The sequence below is a fragment of the Emys orbicularis genome, chromosome 1 (assembly GCF_028017835.1).
Source record: "Emys orbicularis isolate rEmyOrb1 chromosome 1, rEmyOrb1.hap1, whole genome shotgun sequence".
NCBI classification, from domain to species: Eukaryota; Metazoa; Chordata; order Testudines; family Emydidae; genus Emys; species Emys orbicularis.
The window spans coordinates 363,521,742-363,542,759 of record NC_088683.1 but is presented as its reverse complement, the minus strand read 5'-3'; the positions used below and the strand labels follow the sequence as shown (position 1 = coordinate 363,542,759).

General features: G+C 47.4%; 1 protein-coding gene across 1 annotated transcript; it reads left to right on the top strand.

Moving 5' to 3' along the window:
• Positions 1–3,251: 3,251 nt before the first annotated feature.
• LOC135887839 (ecto-ADP-ribosyltransferase 5-like) lies at positions 3,252–19,343 on the top strand. The gene is made up of 5 exons (XM_065415614.1): positions 3,252–3,321; positions 11,164–11,251; positions 13,731–14,427; positions 16,977–17,009; positions 18,911–19,343. Exons 2-5 carry the CDS (start codon positions 11,186–11,188, stop codon positions 19,051–19,053), a joined length of 939 nt encoding a protein of 312 aa, XP_065271686.1. The 5' UTR covers positions 3,252–3,321; positions 11,164–11,185; the 3' UTR covers positions 19,054–19,343.
• The last annotated feature ends 1,675 nt before the right edge of the window (positions 19,344–21,018 follow it).

Genomic DNA, 21,018 nt, shown 5'->3' with positions numbered 1-21,018 from the left:
GTTGCATCATTTCTCTTTGCAAAGCTAAGTGCGAACAGACAGCAACACTGGTTTTGACAGAACTAGCTTGCAGAACTGGGACACCTCTGTGCTAAGAGCGAAATGTTTGCTCTAGGGGAAGAAAACAAAGTCTCGAGTAACTAACAGAAGTAACAGTAGAGGATCATGGAATGGTGTGAATCTCCCAGGAGATATTCGTTCAGTTGAGAACCTGGAAATTGCTTAAAAGTTTTCATATCTCGACATCTCAGCCACAAGATACAGAGCTTGTTTGTCACAATGCACAGGAAGGGAACGGAGAAACCAAAGACTTCTGTCATTTAAGTGTGTGATCTGCATTTCCTCTGCACCCCTGCTTAACCTATAACATCTGAGCCCTAAGGTACAGGAAGTTTCTGTCCTATGCACAGTTGGGCCAGTGAGATGTCTCTCCTAATACATTCCCACAGTATTTCTACACTTGGCTAGCCACAGATCTGTGGCTAGCCAAGTACTACTATTGTTAGTAGTACAATCCTACTAACCTAGATTGTAGCTCCTTTCTGAAGGTAGAGGGTTAGGCAGAGTTCAGCTGCCTGGTAGCGAGGGGCCTTTTTCATAACATCATTGCTAGAGGAGCTGGAACCATGCAAGGATATTCCATCTAGTCCATTTCCAGGGCACTATGTTGAATTGTTTCCTGAACTATTTTATTTTGTTCCCTATATTTTCTAGTGCTCTTTTCCTCCATTGTTAAATGGCCCCAGGGATGTCGTATCCATCACTTCCCTTAGGAACTTGGCTATAGACTGCTAGTTTAAAAAGGGTAAATGGGATGATCCAAGTAATTGCGGTATAGACCTGGCTTTGACATTGATTCCAGGCAAAACAGAACAGCAGTTATGGGACTCTGTAAAGAATGGAAATATGAAATGAAAACTTCTTAATTGTCAGGGTGGTTAAGCACTGGAATAAATTGCCTAGGGAGGTTGTGGAATCTCCATCACTGGAGATTTTTTAAGAGCAGGTTGGACAAAAAACAGTCAGGGATGATCTAGACGAGGGGTGGGCAAACCAGGGGAAGGCCACATCAGGGTTCTGAAACTGTATGGAGGGCCGGGTAGGGAAGGCTGTGCCTCCCCAAACAGGCTGGCCCCCTCCTCTATCTGCCCCCTCCCACTTCCCACTCCCTGACTGCCCCCCTTAGGACTCCCGATCCATCCAACCGCCCCGCTCCTTGTCCCCTGACCGCCCCCTCCTGGGACCCCCGAGACCCCACCCCCTATCACCCTCCCCTGCACCCTGTCCCCTGATGTGGACTTTTGTAAGGTATTTGTCTTAGTACTGCAGGCAATTCTGATTTTAAACTAGCACTGTACAAAATAAATGGCACATATTAAATGGGTTAAAATCTGACTAACTGATGGATCTCAAAATGTAATTGTTAATAGTGGTAAATCATAAATGAGATGGGGTGTTTCTAGTGGGGTCCTGCAGGGATCATGTTTTCAGCCCAACACTGTACATTATTTTAATCAATGGTCTGGAAGAAAATACAAAATCTTTACTGGTAAAGTTTGCAGATGACACAAACATGGGTGGGATGGTAAACAACAAATAGCAGAGACAGTGATATAGAGTTATATGGATCACTTGGTAATGTTGGCACGATCAAATAATGCACAGTTTAGCACAGTCACATGGAAGGGTATATGTCTAGCCCAGGGGTTCTCAATTTACCTGTGTTTATGGAATTAGTGAGACCATGACTGGTTTTGTAAAGGGACCGCGCAGTGCAAAATAAAAACACTTTACTTACAGCACTGCAGGCTGGGCCTGTGTTATTTGAACTACATAACAAATAGAGTGTGGAAAAACACCCACCAACTAAACACCATCCAGGCCAGTGACGTAAGATGCAGCCCCTACTCCCAGCTGGGAGTATCTGGGCAAAGTGCTCTAGTAGGACTCTTTCAGCCACTTGGACCCCATCCTGGCTTCTGGTTTGAGACACCACTAGCCGGAGTCCTGCAGCTTCTATACTCCACCCAAGGGTTGGGCTCACAGGGGATACGTCTGTTCCTGGAGGTGCTGGCAGAAGGTCTTTTCAGAGATCACTAAATGGTCCAAAATGGCATGATTTGTGGACAATTCTGCTCCGCTTCCGGATCCAGGCTACCATGGTTGACCTGGGCTGCCCCAGTCAAATATGGGGCCACCAGGACCACCCAGTGTTCTGGCAGCCACTGCACTACTACCACTGCCCATTCAAACATCGCAAGAAAGGCATCTGGGTCATCTTTAGAACCAATCTTCATTGGATCAGTATGGCTGGAGTCACCAGAGCTACGTCCATCGGCCCCCAACACAAGACCCAGTCATTGTGGGAGGTCACAAAAGGGCCACCATGTGGTGTATGAGCTGCTGTTGCTGGACAGACCATTCCTGGGTCAGCTGCTGGATGGGTATTATTTGTAACAACTGCTGCTGCTGGAGCTGGGGGGCATGCTCTGCTATCCATTTCAGCATATTCTCTGGATCCATAATGTAGGGAGAAAGCTTCCTTATACCTTTGGGGTGGTTATTTTCCCCCTCCCCTCATTCTTCACCTGCTCCCTTCTGGAATTCTAAATCATTTGCACTTTTGCTCAACCCAATCAAATCCAACCTTTTAATACCAGTGTTTAAAACTTTCAATCAATGGCACCATCACTCTTTACAGAGCATGGTGTATGCGCCGATGAGTTCTTTGATGGCTGCTGAGTCGGATGCGCGAGTGACAGTCCCTTCCACAGGTGGGGCACCCCCACGCACTAGCAGGGCTCTGAATCCGAGCAGCTGATTCTTTCCTCCTCTGACGCCAGTCATCACAAAGCTTGTTCCAGTCTGTCTCGCAACTCCTCGCTCCATCTACAAGCTGACTCCGCCAACCAGAGCAGTATTCTGCACTCCTTCCCCAATCATCCACCAAGATTCCAAAGGGTACGAAGTCATCTTTGCAAGCATCCCCAAGTCTGCGCAGCGGTTTGCCTCTCATTCTACACCTTCCGTGAGCTTCAGAGTACAGCACGCTCTTCGGGATCCTGTAATGCAGCGTTCGCTTGACATGTCCAAGCCACCTGAGTTTCCGTTGACTTCAGTTCGATTTAGATCAGGCCCTTATTTCCTAAAAAAAATCAAAACAACATTAGTTCTGAAAGTGAAAGTCTGCATTGAGGTTTGTTAGATAAAGTCATACTATTTCCTGTGTTATGAACACTGCGGATTAAGTTCTACAACTGCAGCCAGCTCTTGCTCGGGTCAGCAGCCTGCCAGGGACTCAGACACACTTGGGAAAGTCAGGTATTGTAACATCATTAAATTCTTACTCTTCATTATCCTAATTACAGACACTTCTGCTGCATTTATCTCTAGACAACAGGTCGCACAGTGGTTTAAACAATGATACAAATCTGCCCGCAGTTACAGCTGTCCAGTACCTATGGAACCGAGGGGGAGGGTGGGCCAGTGGATAAGGCAGCTGACTGGGAGTCAGGAGACCACATTCTTTCATCCCAGCTCTGCCCCTGGCCTGCTGTGTGTGACAATGGGCAAGTCACTCTACCTCTCTTTCTTCTACCAACCTTTGTCTGCCCTAGATTGTAAGCTTTTGGGGATTGACACAGCCTCCCTATGTACAGCCTTGGGCCACAATCTGGGTTGGGAGCTGTAGGCACTTTTGTTATGCAAATTGTAATATCAGAGGGTAGAATCTGGGGTGCACAGAATGAAAAGTCTAATATTTTCTGTTGAGTTGATTTCAGAGCTTTAATTTGTTATAAAATTATAAAAGCTTTTGGGATGGGGAAACTACAGAAATATTTAAAACCCTATGTAGTGAAAACAAAAAAAATCTGCTTATTTTGCTCACATCTACATCATAAAATACATTGACCACAACTATTTCCATAGAGTGCAAACAACCCTGATTGTTCATTGTAAGGATCCGTCCTCTGTTGACACAAGTACCCAGACGATGCGTTCATAACATCAGGTGAGCCTCCCAAGCAGAAAGCTGTTCATCTCTTCCCATAGATTGCGAGGACAGCTGATATCGATCCATACCTAGCTGCCAGTTGCCGCAGCATTAATTTGATGGTGCAATTTGTTTTCTCCAGCATCCCTGATGAGTGAGGTCTATATGGAATGTGCACTTTTGTTGCCTTCCCAACACCTGTACACATCTTTGGAACATTTGCCCAGTAAAACGTGTTCCTGCATCTGACTCTGCCCTTGCGGGGAGTCTCCAAGGAAAGAAGACGTGTTTCACCAAGACTTTCATTGTGGTGAAAGCAACATTTACCTTAAGTGAAAATGCTTCCACCCATTTGGAGAACGGATCAATAACAAGAAGATATTAGTTTTTCCTGATCATAGGGGTTGGATTTATCTACGAAAGAGCAAAATGCATCGAAGATTTTTATTTTGGGAGGTATTAATGTGAAAAACTGGGTTCAGGTTTTCCTTAATCAACATCTGGGCACACATGAGGGTTCCCAGAAATACAACAGGGCATCCAGCAATGGAGATAAGGTCCATACTGGGGTCACTGTTATATCTTTGTCACGCAATACCAAAGCCCAGTGTGCTAGCTGAGTGTTAGACACGTGTCCATCCTTGATTTGAATATAAAGCAAGAACTGGAGAGGGGTGTGTGTGGAATGTAGAGCTATTGGATTTAAACCAATTAAAAAGCAAAATGCTTGGTTGTCCAGCTGGTGAAAAATATATTGTTTACAAGTGGAATATTTAAGTTCCACTAGGCTCATTCTTTTAGAGCAGCGGTTCTCAAACTGTGGGTTGGGGTTGTGACCCCACTTTAATGGGGTCACCAGGGCTGTCTTAGACTTGCTGGGGCCCAGGGCCAAATCCTGAGCCTCACCGCCCAGGGCCAAAGCTGAAGCCCGAGCCCCACTTCCTGGGGTCAAAGCTGAAGCTGGAGGGCTTTAGGCCTGGGCAGCGGGTCTCATGTTACAGGCCCCCTGCCTGGGGGTGCAGCCCTTCAGCTTTGGCTTTGGCCTTCCTGCCCAGGGCAATGGGGCTTGGGTTTGGGCTTTGACGCCCCCTCCCCCAGGGGGCAGCAGGACTCTGGCGGGCTGAGGCTTCGGTCCCCCCTCCTGGGGTCATGTAGTAATTTTTGTTGTCAGAAGGGGGTCGCGGTGCAATGAAGTTTGAGAACAGCTGTTTTAGAGCAGAGGCTACTGGGCTACATTTGTTCATGCCTTTCTTTTAGAAGCTATTGTTGCAAGTGCAATTGTGCTCAGAGACCTCTAAGTGATACGGGTTGCTGGGATCAGGAGTGATCAGCACAGGTGCTTGCATATTGGGGTGTACATGCATTATTACTTAACCCTGAACCGCTGGTAAAGAATTGTTAACTAACAAATCAATACATTGAGGGTGTTTCCTTTCCAGGCATTTCATTAGGTATCCAAGCTGCTGAAAGTCTAGTGTGAAATTTAGGCAGTGACTCACCTTCCCGTTGTTCCATGTTAGCTACCAGGGTGACCCCGACTGCCCTGGGTGCTGGTCTAACAGACGTACAGTGTCCTTAACTGAGCTTTCTCCTGCTTGAAATGTCTGGTGGCATTTCACAAAGCTCTGTCTACAGCTCACTGTCAAATCTCAACCAAGTTCTTTTTCTCTAAGTGAAATAATTTTACTGCTGTTTCTCAATGTGCTGCATGTGCTGCAACTGGAGCTCCTTTTTTAATTCGCGCTCCCAATTTTGCAATGGCATTTAGTGTTGTTACATTTGTTACCGCTGCGATTGGGGAGACACGACGACTCAATCCTGACAGTTCCGATTTAGAAGTTGATTTTTTCCCTCCTTTACAGTTATATGTGGGATTTCCTTTGCCTCTTTTTTCAAAGGAACCGGTGTCTCCTGTGTTTGGTCAGGTTCTACAGTGGACAATTTAGGTGGGGAGTTTTGCTTTAACCTTTTCTACCTTTTCTTGATTGGGGCAGTTGCCTGCACCTTCTGACGGTCGGGTATTGGGAGGTTTCTGTAGAGATTCTGGTTTTGGCTCTAAAGTGGCTTGGGGTACAATGGGCATATCAGCTTCAAAATGAATTATGCCACTTGTTCTTTTCATTATTCCTTCTGACTCAATTGACTTAAAGGTATCAAAATTGCTTACTTCCAGGTTGCACAGACTTTCATCTTTCCTTAGAGGTACTGATATCTAGGATTGCCTCCTTACAGCAATATAGAATATCAGGGTTAGAAGGGACCTTGGGAGGTCATCTAATCCAACCCCCTGCTCAAAGCAGGACCAATCCCCAGACCCCTGAATGGCCCCCTCAAAGATTGAACTCATAGCCCTGGGTTTAGTAGGCCAATGCTCAAACCACTGAGCTACCCCTCCCCAGCTATAGTTCCCCGAGTTTCTTGTAATAAGTGGCCCGATTGCGGATGGGTTTGTGACATGTCTGGCTTACTTACTCTTTATCTTAACCTCTCACTAATCCTTTTCTCCAGGGATAAGGCTTGTTGTGCCTGATCCAACTGTTCCATTTTCCGTCTCAATTTTCTTTCTAAAGTGTTACCTACAATAGATACATCGTCCCTTTCCTCCACCTCCTGACATTTTCTCTTTAATTTTTCTTTCTCAAAAATGGAACACCTTAAGTTCCATGGATCTGGGTGATCTCTGAGGATTTGGTAGTTCAGCATTTTTGCTGACTCTCCACCATAGGTTTCAATGTAGTCCCGTACAAAGGTCTTGAGGGGTGTCTGTGGGGCCATTTGGGCGACTGCCTGAATTGGCACCTGACCTTGTTTAATGTACTCCTGAGGGAATTCTGCACCACTGCAGATGTGCAGGATTCATGTCCCCCACAGATTGCTTTGCTTCCCCACAGAAAATGACTTTCTGACGGGGAAGCAAAGGGAAGTCACAAGAGCAGTCATGTGACTCTCCCCAGCAGTATGTTTTGGGTGCCCAGGGCAGCTGGCAGAGAGGGAAATCATGTGGGGAACGGGGCAGGACTGGAGAAGACCCAGCTGGTGGCTCCTACCCTATGCCAGGCTCAGTTGCTAGTCCCAGCTGGGCTGGGGAGGACGGGACTTCCTCTTCCCCTGCAAGGCAGCCGGGGCCAGGTCAGACCCACGCCCATATTTCTCCCCTAGGCTGCAGGAAGCTCTGCAAACTCTCCTCTTCTCCCCGCCCCCACTTCCTGCACCCATCGCTCCTCAGCTGTATGTAGACTATGTTGACGAGCCACTTGCACCCGGATCCCCACCCCACCAAGCCCCGACCAGCTGCATCTGGATCCCCACCCTGCTAAGCCCTCTCACAGCCAGAGTAAGAGCTGGCTCACTATGGAGCAAAATCACTGAGAGCCGCCCCACATCTTTGTACTGGGACAGATTTGTAGCTGTTATTTTCCTCTGTAAGGGGCTCTGTAGTTTTTATGCTGATGTAGCTGGGCAGGGTTACCACCTCGTCCCCTCCCCCCACACTCATGGCTGACCTTGACCCCACTGAAAGAAGGACTCCAAAACTCCTCTCGAGACATACCCATGTGTGTAAGTGTAAGCAGGGGAATGATCCTGCTATTGTGGGGGACTTTCCTGGCTTCTGCACTACCCCTGGAATTGGCTAGCAAAAGGGTAAGTCCACACCCCAGCTCCCTTTACCCAGAGGCCTTCCAGGCCGACTCTGGTTCATGGCCTTTGGTTCACACTGTTAGCTAGGCCTCGCGCTCCAGCAAGGCCTACATCATGCTTCCGTGCTGAGGCAAGATTACATTAGGGGGAAGAAAATCCTGTAACAGAATGAAAATTTATCCACATTTTAGTGATATTTTACTGAATTTCTAGGGACAGGGCCTGGTGAAATGCACATTGTCTTCCCGTTAGCCCTAGAGAAGATGTCTGAAAATGTAACACAGTCTGGAACTGTATTAAGTATTTTGCAGAGCCTTCAACTCTACTACAAACCCCAGGCGAAGTTCTAGGTAATGGAGTCGTTGGAGAGTAACTCCATTACTGGTGCTAAAGCAAGTAGGCTGAGACAGAGAGACAAAATGTACAAAAAAATCAGTATGCGGTTTGGAAAAGGACACAAATGTGGGGTTTTGCAGTGGAAAGGCGGTGTTCTCTCCTTGAGAATCAGGCATTTATTTGGACTTACATTCAAAAGGGGATGCAGTCCTTAAAAAGGAAAACGCGAAGCACTGAGAATGTGGCTGTATCCCCCCAAATGTGTCAAAGCTCAGATATATTTTGGTGTAACTCTTCTGCCAGGTGAAGCCAGCAGCTACCAGGGCCCGGTTCAGTATCTAGGGGGTCCTTTCCATCACTAAAACACAGAACTGGGTTGAGATGCCACCCAGTAACCTGGGAAAATTACACACCACCCCTGGGCGCCTCTGAGAGGCAAAACTTCCCCACTCGAAAGCACAGAGTCTGAGCGTAGAAAAGAAACTTTTAATAAATGGTGGGAAGTAACTGGGCATTAATTTGGGAAAACGCTGCAAACAGGGTTCATAAACATAAACCATGAGCAATAGACCCACCCCCAAGTAAGCTGGGCAGTATCCTTTTCCCCTCAGGTTCTTAAGTCCAGCAAAAGTCCTATCACATGCCTGACCCCTCTCTGCACCCCACTCACAGTTGCTGTCCTTGGTCAGTGCAGACCAAGAGTTCAGAGGTGCATCTGCAGAGTTCACCTCCCACCCTGGGTGCATGTGGGGTGGGGGGGGGGTATAGATGCACCTTACTCACTCCGCTGCTCAGGCACTCGCTCGCTGCACCTCTCTGCCAACCACCCTGCTGGCTGCTCGCTCTGCTCACTGCCTCACCAGCCACTCAGTCACAAGCCGACTGCCAGTCACCTTCTGCTGCCACCTGCCTCTCTACTGTGACCTCTGCACGTCAGTATCTTAGCGATTTTCAGCTCTTTGCGGGCTGGGCAGAGACACTGCCCCATCTCAAGTGATTTCAGCGCTCAGTAATTTTTAGCTCTTAGCAGGTTGGACAGAAACACAGTCCCACCACAACTGATTTCTGCTCTGACTGAGCATTTAAAATAACAAAAGACGCTCCTAATGAAGCCTATTTAGCTCTTTCTTTGAACAGTGGGGAGGAACAGGTCAAACCACTCTGGGGACCCGTAGGGAGAGTCCGCACACCTCCTGCCTGGGATCTGTCCCCACCCCTCTTACTTTCACAGTGCTCTGCATTGGAGCCCCTGGCTTAACAAGGTTCTTTCATCTGAGGGTGACCCCCCTCATTTGGGACAGGTTAAGCACAGTCCTGCTTCCCTGTATGACAATAATGCCACCAATATTGATAACAGCATTTCACTATCCCTGCATTCAGTTTTAATTTTTTTTATTAAAGCTAATGTTAAAAAAACATATAATTCACAGGTTAAGAAAAGAGTGTCTGTACATCCGGGTATAGTGCTTAGATTATCCACAAATACCAAGTTTGTTTTTAAAGTTGTAAGAGACATATAGTGCATAATCAGCAATAACCCAAATTTAGGTGAATAAATTTAAGAATACAGTTTAGATATTCGCATCCAAGTATTCGAGTACATCACTCATGAGTGTTGGTTGTGGAAAGCAAATATAGCAATGAGTGCAGATTGTCCCTCAGGCATAGAGAATTTCTAAATGGTTGTCCATTTAGAAAATACAATCCATGTATTTCAGTTACTTTCCCCACTTATTTGTAACCCAACACCAGCCAAAGTTGATAATTTTGAGCAACAGCGTTCTGTCTGCTGGATATGTAAGCAGAGTAGGTGTGTTTATGTAAATACAGTTTGCTCCAGAAGTCTCTCCCCCTCCCAGTTTGCTGTCAGCAAAGAATTCAGCAGACCCTGCTTACATTGGCAATGTCAACTACCGTGGAAGAGCCATTTCAAACAAAGAAGCATCACCCGGCCCACTGTTCTTAAAAGAAATATGAAACGTGTTCAGATTAATTTTCCACCCACCTGTTCTGTACACACATCACACCCCTACGTTTTGTACCCATTCACTCTGTGCTGACATCCATCCAATCACCCTATGTACAGCTCAGCAGTCGCTTATACCAAGCCAACCCCTAAGCTACACTATGGGAGGGAGAGCACCACCACACACCCTCTCCTTTACGGGCAAAGGCCAGGGGAGTGATGGCATTTCCATGTGTTCAGTGGAAGTCCCACCCCTTCCAGTAAACACCCCAAACCTGTTGCTTCCAACTCCTGGCTCTACCTCTGCTTTCCCTGAGCAAAACACTGCTACCCCCTAGTCCCCATGTCACTGGTTCTCCCCCACAGTCCAGTCTCCAAATTCCAATGCCTGGCTCCCTTTCCCTGGCCAGAAAATCAACCCCCAAAGTCCCAACTCCACAACGTATCCTCTAAACAAGGGATCAGCTCAGCAGGCAAACAGGAGAGGCAAGCAGGGGAGTGTTGCAGGGCGTAGCTGTCAATCCAGTGCATGGAGGTAAAGGGACTTCGTAAGTTGTGTGCTGGTCTCTTTGCTGTTTGTCTCCATGTGGCTGGGGTTGGGGTCCCTGACCAGGCCAGGTGACAGAGGTCTGTGTGTTTGTGTCTCTGAGAGGGTCGTGTGGCTCTGACCCTTGGGCCTAGGATCAGCCCTGGTGTTGGACGTCTGAGTCGTGGATCACCCTGTTAGCCACGGGGCAGAAATAAGCAGCGAGGCGCAGCGTGTATGAGGTAGTTAGTTGCTGAGCAAACACTTGACCAGGCACTTGGGTGAGGCACTGAAATATTGAGCTATGTCATTATTTTAGCCCCATTCCCTAGGATATGATCAACAGACCTGCCGAGCCGCTGGTTTCTGTGTATTGTGCCGTTTAAAAGCACTTACGAGTAACCCCTGCCCTACTACGGATCATATTTCCACCCCCCAAAGTATTTTAGGGAAATGTGAAAGTGAAAGCAGGATTTCCCCACAACTACTCCCCACCCCTCCAGTTGAGAACTGTATTTCAGGGTCAAACCCACCTCTGTTATGGCTGGGCTGCAGTCCGTGAGATAGCAATTCCTGCCTGGGAAATCCCAGTCACTGAATGTGGAACAACGGATCACAGTGAAACAATGGGGAGGATGTTTGGGTTTGATGTGTTCTTTCCCCCCACATCCCCACTGATGTTCCTGATGGATTCTCCTGCAGCCCCACCGGGGAAGTTGGAACAATGCTGAGGCCTCTGCTGATCCCCTTGATGTACTTCTGTCTTCAAACCTGGCTGGGAATCCCTCAGGTAAACTCTTGAGCTTTGCCAGAGAAGCACTCTGTGTTTTCTCATGTTTCTGCTCAAGGCTATGCAGGCAACCATACTGCCTTAGACCCATAGACATGTATGGCTGGAAGGGACCTTGAGAGGTCATCTAGTGCAGCCATGTGTGCTGAGGCTGGACCAAGTGCACCGAGACCAGCCCGGACAGGTGTTTGTCTAATCAGGGCCCCACGCCACCTTCCCTAGTGGCTGGTAGGGGAATCATAGAATCATAGAATATGAGGGTTGGAAGGGACCTCAGGAGGTCATCTAGTCCAACCCCCTGCTCAAAGCAGGACCAATCCCAACTAAATCATCCCAGCCAGGGCTTTGTCAAGCCGGGCCTTAAAAACCTCCAAGGAAGGAGATTCCACCACCTCCCTAGGTAACCCATTCCAGTGCTTCACCACCCTCCTAGTGAAATAGTTTTTCCTAATATCCAACCTACACCTCCCCCACTGCAACTTGAGACCACTGCTCCTTGTTCTGTCATCTGCCACCACTGAGAACAGCCGAGCTCCATCCTCTTTGGAACCCCCCCTCAGGTAGTTGAAAGCAGCTATCAAATCCCCCCTCATTCTTCTCTTCTGGAGACTAAACAATCCCAGTTCCCTCAGCCTCTCCTCATAAGTCATGTGCTCCAGACCACTAATCATCCCGGCCCTCCCACTACACTGGGTTCCAGTCCAGGGACCTTCTGACCAGCAACCAAGGTCTGCTCCGTCAGACTCTTGCTGCTGCCTCCCTGGATATCTTCCTACCACAGCCTTTTCCCAGCCCGCACAGCCTCTCCCGGCTCACCCTTCTTTCAGGGCTGGGCTCGCAGGGCTCCGACGTGGAATCCCCCAACACAATCCCAAACCAAAAGAACAAAATTAAACCAATTTCTACCTGGCTCAGGATTCCCCTCACCCTGCAGGAGCCTCCCTGTTCCCCTCAGGTCTCTCCACTCTTTACTGCCAGGAGAGGGACTTCCGAGGTCTTCCCCATCTCCCTGCAACCCCTCAAACTCTGGTCCAAATGCCCCCTAGGCTTTACCAACATTGCCCTTGGCTTCCTCCTGGCCTGAGGCAACTCACCTCTGGCCACAGGCTTCACTGCCCCCAGTCTCCTAGGCCTCCTCCTGGCTCCGGGCCCTCCAGTTCTGGCTCCAGGCCTCTCTCTGCCTTTAGCCCATGAGGGGACATTCCCAGCTGGGTTTGATCACCATCTATGCATAACACCCCTCCGGGTGCCACCCAGTAGCCTAAAGGGGCTCAGACACCTGTTAACCCCTGGTTAACCTGTGTGGGGTTATACAACCCATCACAATGGTGTTGCCGTCCTCCATGCGCGTTTGGGGGTTGGATGTAACCTTCCCATGGGCACTGCCAGCCCTGGAGCATGCAGTGCATGGCTGGCATACGGAGATGGCAACCCACTGGCTCCCACTGAGGTAGACGGGGGTGGTTTCTAGATATTCCCGTGGGAGGGGATTGGGATTTTAGTCCCTCCTAGCTCCCTCCCTTCTATGTTCCTTGTCCCCCCTGCTTTGTCTTCCCTATTAATGTATCCCTTCCTGCCTTTCTTCCTAACCCTACATCTGCACACAATACATCTAGTGCACTAACATAGACCCCAGTAAACTAAAAACATCTCTGTTGCAGGCTCGCTGGTCTCTGAGTGCATCTCTTCGGGTGTCAGTCCTTGTGCCTTTACCCTCCTGGGCAGGAATCCTGTGATTCTCCCACTCTCAGACGGGCCCTGGGTTGCGGTACCTGTGTGTCCATTGTGCTGACCCAGCAGCTCCGGCTGAATTCAGGTCCCTGTGGCTCGTCCCTTTGGCAGTCAGTGCCCAGTGGTGTATCTGCTGATACCAAACAAAGTGTTGTTCATTTTACTGTAAGAACAAATCATTTAGAGAAACCAGATTTTAAAACAACCCACAGTCCACACTCACATCGGTCTTACCTAAAGGGCTATCATCCCCTGGGGCTAATGTAGGCAGGCTCTGCACCCCAGCAGGACCTGCACCTGAGCCTGGCTCCCCTGAACAACTCCCTCTCCCCTCTTAACCGAGTGTTCCTCGTTAAACCCGACACAGACCTTCTGATCCCCTGCATTCCCAGACCTCTTGTATCCACCCCTGCTTCTTTTTCCAAGGAACCGGGCAAGAGACAGTATTAATCTATTATTACAGGGCAGCTACAAATCCATCACCCCCACCCCGCTCCTCCTTCCCAAAAATCGAGGCGCCAATGTGACATTTGCAAACAACACCCTGAGGATTCTGCTTGTGTGTTCCATCCCTTTCTCCCCCCTTTCCTCTGCCTTGTCTCTTTAGAGGTAAGCTTCTAGGGCAGAGGCCATTCCGAGTGTGTTTGTACAGGGCCGAGCACAATGGGGCCCTGATCCTGGGTGTGACCTCTAGGTGCTATTGTAACACAAATGCTAATGTGACCATATGTTTCCTTTATTCTCCCAGGCAAAATGCCAGGTGGAGCTGAGCATGATGCCTGATGCTTTTGATGACCAATATATAGGATGTGCTGAAGAAATGGCTGGAATTGCACCTGAACTGCTAGAGAAAGAAAAGTCCATGTCCTCAGTGTTTAGCAGGGTGTGGGAAAACTCAGAACAAAAATGGGAACTTGTAAAGAAAGAGATTTCTCTGCCCACAGGCTTTGAAGATGAGCATGGAAGAGCCATAATAGCCTATACTGACAATGACTTTCACAGTGAGTTGAATGCGGCAGTGAGAGAGAATGGGATATCTCGAGCTCATTACATGGCCAGTTTCCAGTTCAAAGCCTTTCATTATTACTTGACAAGAGCATTACAGCTCTTACGAGGGAGGTGTGATGTGATGTACAAAAGGACGGTGTACCGGGGGGTTTCTGTCAGTTTTAAGCACACGGGATCAGGTCACATTAGGTTTGGATACTTTGCCTCTTCGTCTTTTGATATAGGAATAGCTAAGACATTTGGCACGGCCACATTGTTCACCATCCACACGTGCTTTGGTGTTGAGATCAGGAACTTCTCACGCTTTCAGGAGGAGGAAGAAGTGTTAATCCCAGTCCATGAGATATTCAGCATGTCCCGAGGACAAGGGAGTAACCGCTTTGTCCTCCGGAGCACAAACCGGACCTGCAGCCATTTTAACTGCGCGTACCTGGGCGGTGAGTACTGGGCTGAACAGGAGAGATATTTGTGTGGGGCTATTTGCTGTAGTGAATTTGAAAACCCCACTTCAGGGAGAGCTGATGAGAGGGACGCTGACATGGAGACTTGCCACCAGGGCTGGGGGCGACAGGCTGCTATGACTGTTGCTGCTAGAGAGGGCTCGGACTGGGGTGGGTGGACACTGGGTCCCAAGCACTCATTGAGGAAGGAGAAGGTGCCTAGACGTCATGGCGATGGGAGCACTAGAAAGGCAGGTGAAGGCCCCAAACCACTGCGAGTCTTCAACACACACACGCCCCATACAGAATTGACAAGAGCCCTGGCAGAGCAGCTGTGGCTCCTCAGACACAGCACAGCAAATCCATAGGATGTGTGTGACATTCCCCTGGTGCTATCTGGACCGGTGATCTGCTAGGTCACTCCAGTCCTTGACTCTGGGAACCAGCCTTACCCTGCTCTCCTGTGAGAACCCCCACTCCTGGGCTGTTCACGCACAGCCTCTGGCATGTAAGCTGCTCCTTGGATTGTGCAACCAAATGACACTAACCAATATCTCCGGTCCCAGACACAACCCTAGGAACCTCCGTCTTGCAGTGTCCAGTTATGCCCGCTGGATGCTACAACCTTATATGAGTCTGTCAATTTAACAAAAAGATTGATATGTACCAGGCGTGTTATCCCAAGGGGGGTCCCTGACACATTTCAAACCAAGCGCACTGCTTCAGGTAGAATAAACAAACAGATTTATTAACTACAAAAATAAATTTTAAGTGATTATAAGTCAAAGCATAACAGGTCAGATTTGGTCAAATGAAATAAAAGCAAAACGCAGTCTAAGCTGATCTTAACACTTTCAGTGCCTTTACAAATTTCGATGCTTCTCATCCCAGGCTGGCTGGTTGCCCTTCAGCCAGGCTCTCCCCTTTCATCAGCGCTTCAGTAGCTTGGTGCTGGTGTCTGTAGATGGAGGTGGAAGAGAGAGAGCTTGGCAAACATCTTTCCCTTTGATCATGTTCTTTATTCCCTCTTGGCTTTGCTCCCCCTTTCAGAGTCAGGTGAGCATTACCTCATCGCAGTCCCAAACTGACTAAGGGAAGGGGGGTGACTCACTCGAGAGTCCAACAGATCCTTTGTTGTTGCCTAGGCCAGTGTCCTTTGATCCTGAGAGGCTGGGCTGGGTTTGTCCCATACATGCCCTGATGAGGTGTGAACTGTCCCTCTGCTCCTGGAGAGTTTTCTCCTGGGCTTGCTTTAAGCCATGAGGACACATTTTCAGCCTGATAATTATATACATGAAATTATAACCTATAACATCACTATAACAGCAATGCTCAGTGCATCACGAGCCTTCCGAAGACTCCCGACATGACAAACTTTGCATTGTATACCACACAATCATTTTACAAGGATGAACATGGGGGTGCTGGGTGTTCTCCTGAGGTACCAATTGTCACAATGTGAAAAAGGGAGCAGTCTGGTGGCCTAGTGTGCAGATGGCACATTATTTGGGGCAGTCAGGACTAGGGATGAAGGTGAGGAACTTCAGAGAGATCTAACCAAGTTGGGTGAATGAGCAACGCAACATCAGGTGAAATTCACTGACACACATTCAAGGTAATGCACATTGTGAGAAATAGTGTGACTGGATTCTTAATGTGCTGTGCCAGCTCAGAAAGAGACCGGGCCATCATTGTGGAGAGTCGGTGCAAATCTCAATGAAAATCTCTGTTCAATGTGCTGCTTGATCTATAAAGCAAACAAAATGTTAGCAAACTTAAGGAATGATGGGATGGAGAATAATGTGAAGATATTATACCACCATTATATGAATCAATGGGGCACCCTTCTCTGGGATACTAGGTTCAGTTCTGATCACTCTAGCTCTAAAAGTGTTGAAAATGATGAGAGGTATGGAGAGATTTATAAAAGTGAGCTTGGGATGGTTTAATTAGGAGAAGAGACACATAAAAAGAAACATGATGGAGATATACAAAATAATAAATGAGACAGTGGCAAATTAGAGAGTGCCATTTTCCCTTTCTCATAAAACAAGAATAAACTGAAGGCAATATTGGTTAGCTAGTAAAAGGAAATGCCCTGTTATAGAATGCAGGGTTAACTTGTGGAACTCATTGCCACATGGTTTCCATAAGGCCAAGAGCTCAGTAGAATTCAATAAAAGAATTAGCCATTTATACAGAAAGTGAGAATCTCCACAGTTATGTTATATAAAATAAAAGAATTGTTTTTAAAAGGATTATAATTCCTTAGGCCTGACGACATAAGGCCGTCACTAACTGCCAGGGTTGGGGAAGAAACTTCCCTTTTGTGTCGGTAATTCCAGAATTGTTCACTGGGGATTTCTTGCAGCTTCCCCGAGGCAGCTGGGCCTCACCTCAATCAGGGACAGGATACCAGGCTAGATGGATCCCATTGGTGGAATCCAATCCAACAGTTCCTATGTTTCTTTGGAAACAGTAGAGTGAAGTTGAAAATTCTACCTGGGCAGATCCCATTTCATTGACCTTCTCTGTTTGTACCGTAGGAGATAAGAACCAAACACGTGCTGACAACTCTGGTAAGAAAGAATCTTTTTCTTTACATTGTTTTGAAAATAATTTGCCCTGTGTATTGAAGTGCAGAGCCAAGAGCAACCCCACCAGGCAAACATGTCACATGAAACCAGATGAGAAATAAGTGGGTTTAACTGTAGGTTCTGTCTATTTATCCAATTTCTCATATGTCCCTCATGACTAGTATCTGAGCACCTTCAGGTCTCAATGAATTCTAAGTCCAGTTGATTTCAGAAAAGAAAATGTGGGGAGAATTAGTCCTTAGAGCACTAACTAAAGAGTCATCTTCAGTGTCCTGAACTATAAGCTGAAGACTCATCCCCTAACCCTACAACACAAGTGTATCTCCATCTCCCTCCTCTCATAACTAGACCCATTCTATCCCCAGTGGAACTACATCTTCCTGTCATAAATATAAAGGGAAAGGTAACCACCTTTCTGTATAGAGTACTATAAAGTCCCTCCTGGCCAGAGGCACAAAATCCTCTTACCTATAAAGGGTTAAGAAGTACCTGGCTGGCACCTGACCCAAAGGACCAATAAGGGGACAAGATACTTTCAAATCGGGGGGGGGGGGGGCGCTTTGTCTGTCTGTTCTGGGTGCTTGCCGGAGACAGATCAAGGAAGCAAGCAATCCAACTCCATTGGAATTAGTAAGTACTAGCAAGAAAATGCGTTAGCTTATTTTTGTTTTGGCTTGTGATTTTCTCTGTGCTGAGAGGGAGGTGTATTCCTGGTTTTCTTTTTGTAACTTTAAAGTTTGCCCAGAGGGAAATCCTCTGTGTTTTAAATCTAATTGCCCTGTAAAATTATCTTCCATTCTAATTTTACAAAAGTGCTTCTTTTACCTTTTTTCTTTCTAATAAAGTTCTGTTTTTTTAAAAATCAGATTTTTTTTTTAGTGTCCTAAAAAAACTCGAGTTTGGTCTGTGCTCATCTTGTTTATTCTCAAGTCTCCCCAGGAAAGGGGGTGTAGGGCTTGGGGGGATATTAGGGAGGAAGTAGAAACTCCAAGTGGACCTTTCCCTAAGTTTTGTCTAATCACTTGGTGGTGGCAGCATTTACCTAATCCAAAACACAAGGAAAGATTTGTGCCTTGGGAAGTTTTTAACCTAAGCTGGTAGAAATAAGCTTAGGGGGTCTTTCATGTGGGTTCCCACGTCTGTACCCTAGAGTTCAAAGTGGGGAGGGAACCCTAACACCTCCCAAAGGCCTAAACAGGACTATTTTACCAGAGCAGGTCAGAAAAATCTCAATGAAACATTTTCTCGTTGGAATTTGACAATAGGGCTGCCTAGGAATCATGGACCCCAGGACTTCCAGTGGCCCCAACCCTGGGACAACCTGCTTGGTGCACTGCCCCAGAGCTGACGCTCCGATCCCTTGTGTGGAGAATTTCAAAATTTTTGGTTTTCATTTCAAATCAGAACAAAACGAAATTTTGAAATATCAAAATCCTCCACAAAATGAAATGGCCCTTCTCTGCCCAGCTCTACATTTCCCCCTAAAGCCAATAAAAAAATCCAACAGAAATGGTGTTACTGGTGTCTGCGGCCAGTTTCCACAGACTCATGTCTTTATTACTCACAACTGGAATACACTTAGGCAGCAGACAACAAGCTACAGATCAGAGCCTCTGGGACTGGCTTGGGTGAAATGTGCTCACCGATGATTGATACTGAAGGAACAAGCTGGCTGAGGAGAGAGGAAACAGATGAAATATCTCACCAGTGAGGTGAATGTCCCAGGCTGTTGTGTTCTGCTGAGGGAAATTGGATTAATGTCTCTCTGCAATAAGCAGGTTCCAGTAGCTGTTGGGAAGGGTACCTGTGTCCAGCTTTAAGGATCTCGGTCAGTGTGAAATAATTTTCTATCAATTGTTTGATCTGCTTTTTCCTATTAACAGCTACCAGAGGCGGCCCGGCCTTCCCCAGTGAGCTGAGCCCTCCACTGTCTGGAGGATCCGTCATCCTGGTCCACGTTGCTGCTCTGAAGCTGTTTGCTGGTTTCTCAATTGTCCTATTCGTGTTACTCACTTTTTCTCTCTAACACAAATCATGGTGCTGGGACTTGCCAGATCCAAAGCCGCCCTGCTATGCTGCCGGCGTTCCAAAGGGAAACCAGGAACATGGAGGGAGTGTCGCTGGTACCTGCTTGGGCAAGCTTTGATTGTACGTTATCAATGAGTAGATCAAAATGGAAACTCATAGTTCTATTCCAAATGGGATTTGTTTTACAATGGTAGAGCTATAAATTGGTGCCTGATATATAAATAATTACTTGTATTCCTGTCATGCCAGCACTTTTGTACTGACTTTTGATGACTTCAGTAAAAGACTTTTCAGAAATGAACTAAGTCGGAGTATTTTCATTAATACACTCGACAGATTAAATCTCTGTCTCGGCCAGGTGACTCTGTAACAGCGCAGTTTGTGGGGTCCCATGTCTATATCTCTCAGTCAATTTCATATCAAATTTGCTCAAAAGATGATATTTCTAACAGGTGGAATCAAAGGTCCAATTTTATATGCTCACTGGCTGTACTGGGATTGCATGGGGGCTAATCAGTAACAGCATGGATGTAGGCCTGACCGCTACCATGGCAACTGACATATTCCAGCAAGGGGCAGGGCGTGTGTATGGATATTCTGAATAGCCAGATTGGGCCGTCAGGAGTATACCAGAACTGGACACTGTATCAGTAATGGTCTCGCCAATGCCTCATACAGAGGTAGTACCACATCCCTGCTCCTATTATATATATATATATATATATATATATATAGCTTGGTGGTTTGAGCATTGGCTTGCTTAAACTCAGGGTTGTGAGTTCACTCTTTGAGGGGGCCACTTAGGGTTCTGGGGCAAAATTGGTCCTGCTAGTGAAGGCAGGGGGCTGGACTTGATGACCTTTCAGGGTCCCTTCCAGCTCTATGAGATAGGTATATCTCCATATATTTATTTTTATTTATTTATTCTATATTCCAGTCTCTTATCTTGTAAGCGTGAGCTACATCCTTTGCTCTGTGTTGTTCTAGATGTATCAAAATACCTGTTACTTAATTTAGCCCTCTTTACCAAATACCTAGACCCCCCACTTGGATCAGTATAACTGACCGGTCCTGATCTATCGTTATTTACCACTCCACCATTTTTTGTATCATCTGAAAATTTTACCAGCAGTGATTTTATATTTTGTTCCAGCTCCTTGATAAACATATTGAAAGCTACTTTGCCAAGAAGAGATCCCTACAGGACCCCACTATAAACACCCCCATTGGATGTTGTGCGGGACTATGTCACATGCCGTACAGAAATGTAACTCTATTATGCCAAACCAGTTCTGCTGCCCTGGAGTCACACAACAAGGATAACAGGCCTTTAGTGCCCCTGCCCCAATAACAACGTGACACGTGAACCAACACCAGCCAAAAGTGATCCTTTGGGCAAAGCAGTCCCATCATGCTGAGCACCTAGGCAGGGTGGGGGTGCCCGTGGAAACGAGGTCGGCTCTTGAAGTCCTCTTCCCCAGCTCACCACTAGATGTCAGGGGAGAGCTCGTTCAGCGCTGCTTACAAAAACACACTCAGCCCCTGCATGGGATGGGAACTCAGATCCAACTCCAGCTCCAGTCCCATCACGTCCAGGCGTGGGGAGAAGAAATAGAGGGACACACACACAAACACACAGAGTCAGATGAGATCCCCCCCCCCATCATGTGGGGAGAACAGACCCTCTTGGGAGAGGGAAGGCTGTGAGGAAACACACGGCAGAGCAGGGAGATGAACCCTGAAGAGGAGGACAGAGATGGAGGAGGGACACATGGCCAGATGGGGGGGAACAGACCAACAGAAACGGTCTATAAATTACAGGCCCTTCTGCTATTTCGTACTTTGTGTCCATCCTGTCCAGAGGTCAGAGCTGCAAGGAGATGCAATCAGCAGGTTCCGCAGTGACTACAGCACTGCCATCAGGAATATCGCAGCCCCTCTCCCCCAGCCCACGCCGGGCACT

Bases quoted from the DNA above. Each gene is read 5' to 3' on its own strand.
- LOC135887839 (XM_065415614.1), top strand. From the start codon at position 11,186: ATGCTGAGGCCTCTGCTGATCCCCTTGATGTACTTCTGTCTTCAAACC. The intron at 11,252-13,730 runs GTAAACTCTTGA...TTATTCTCCCAG, and splicing joins CCTGGCTGGGAATCCCTCAG to GCAAAATGCCAGGTGGAGCT. The intron at 17,010-18,910 runs GTAAGAAAGAAT...TCCTATTAACAG, and splicing joins AACACGTGCTGACAACTCTG to CTACCAGAGGCGGCCCGGCC.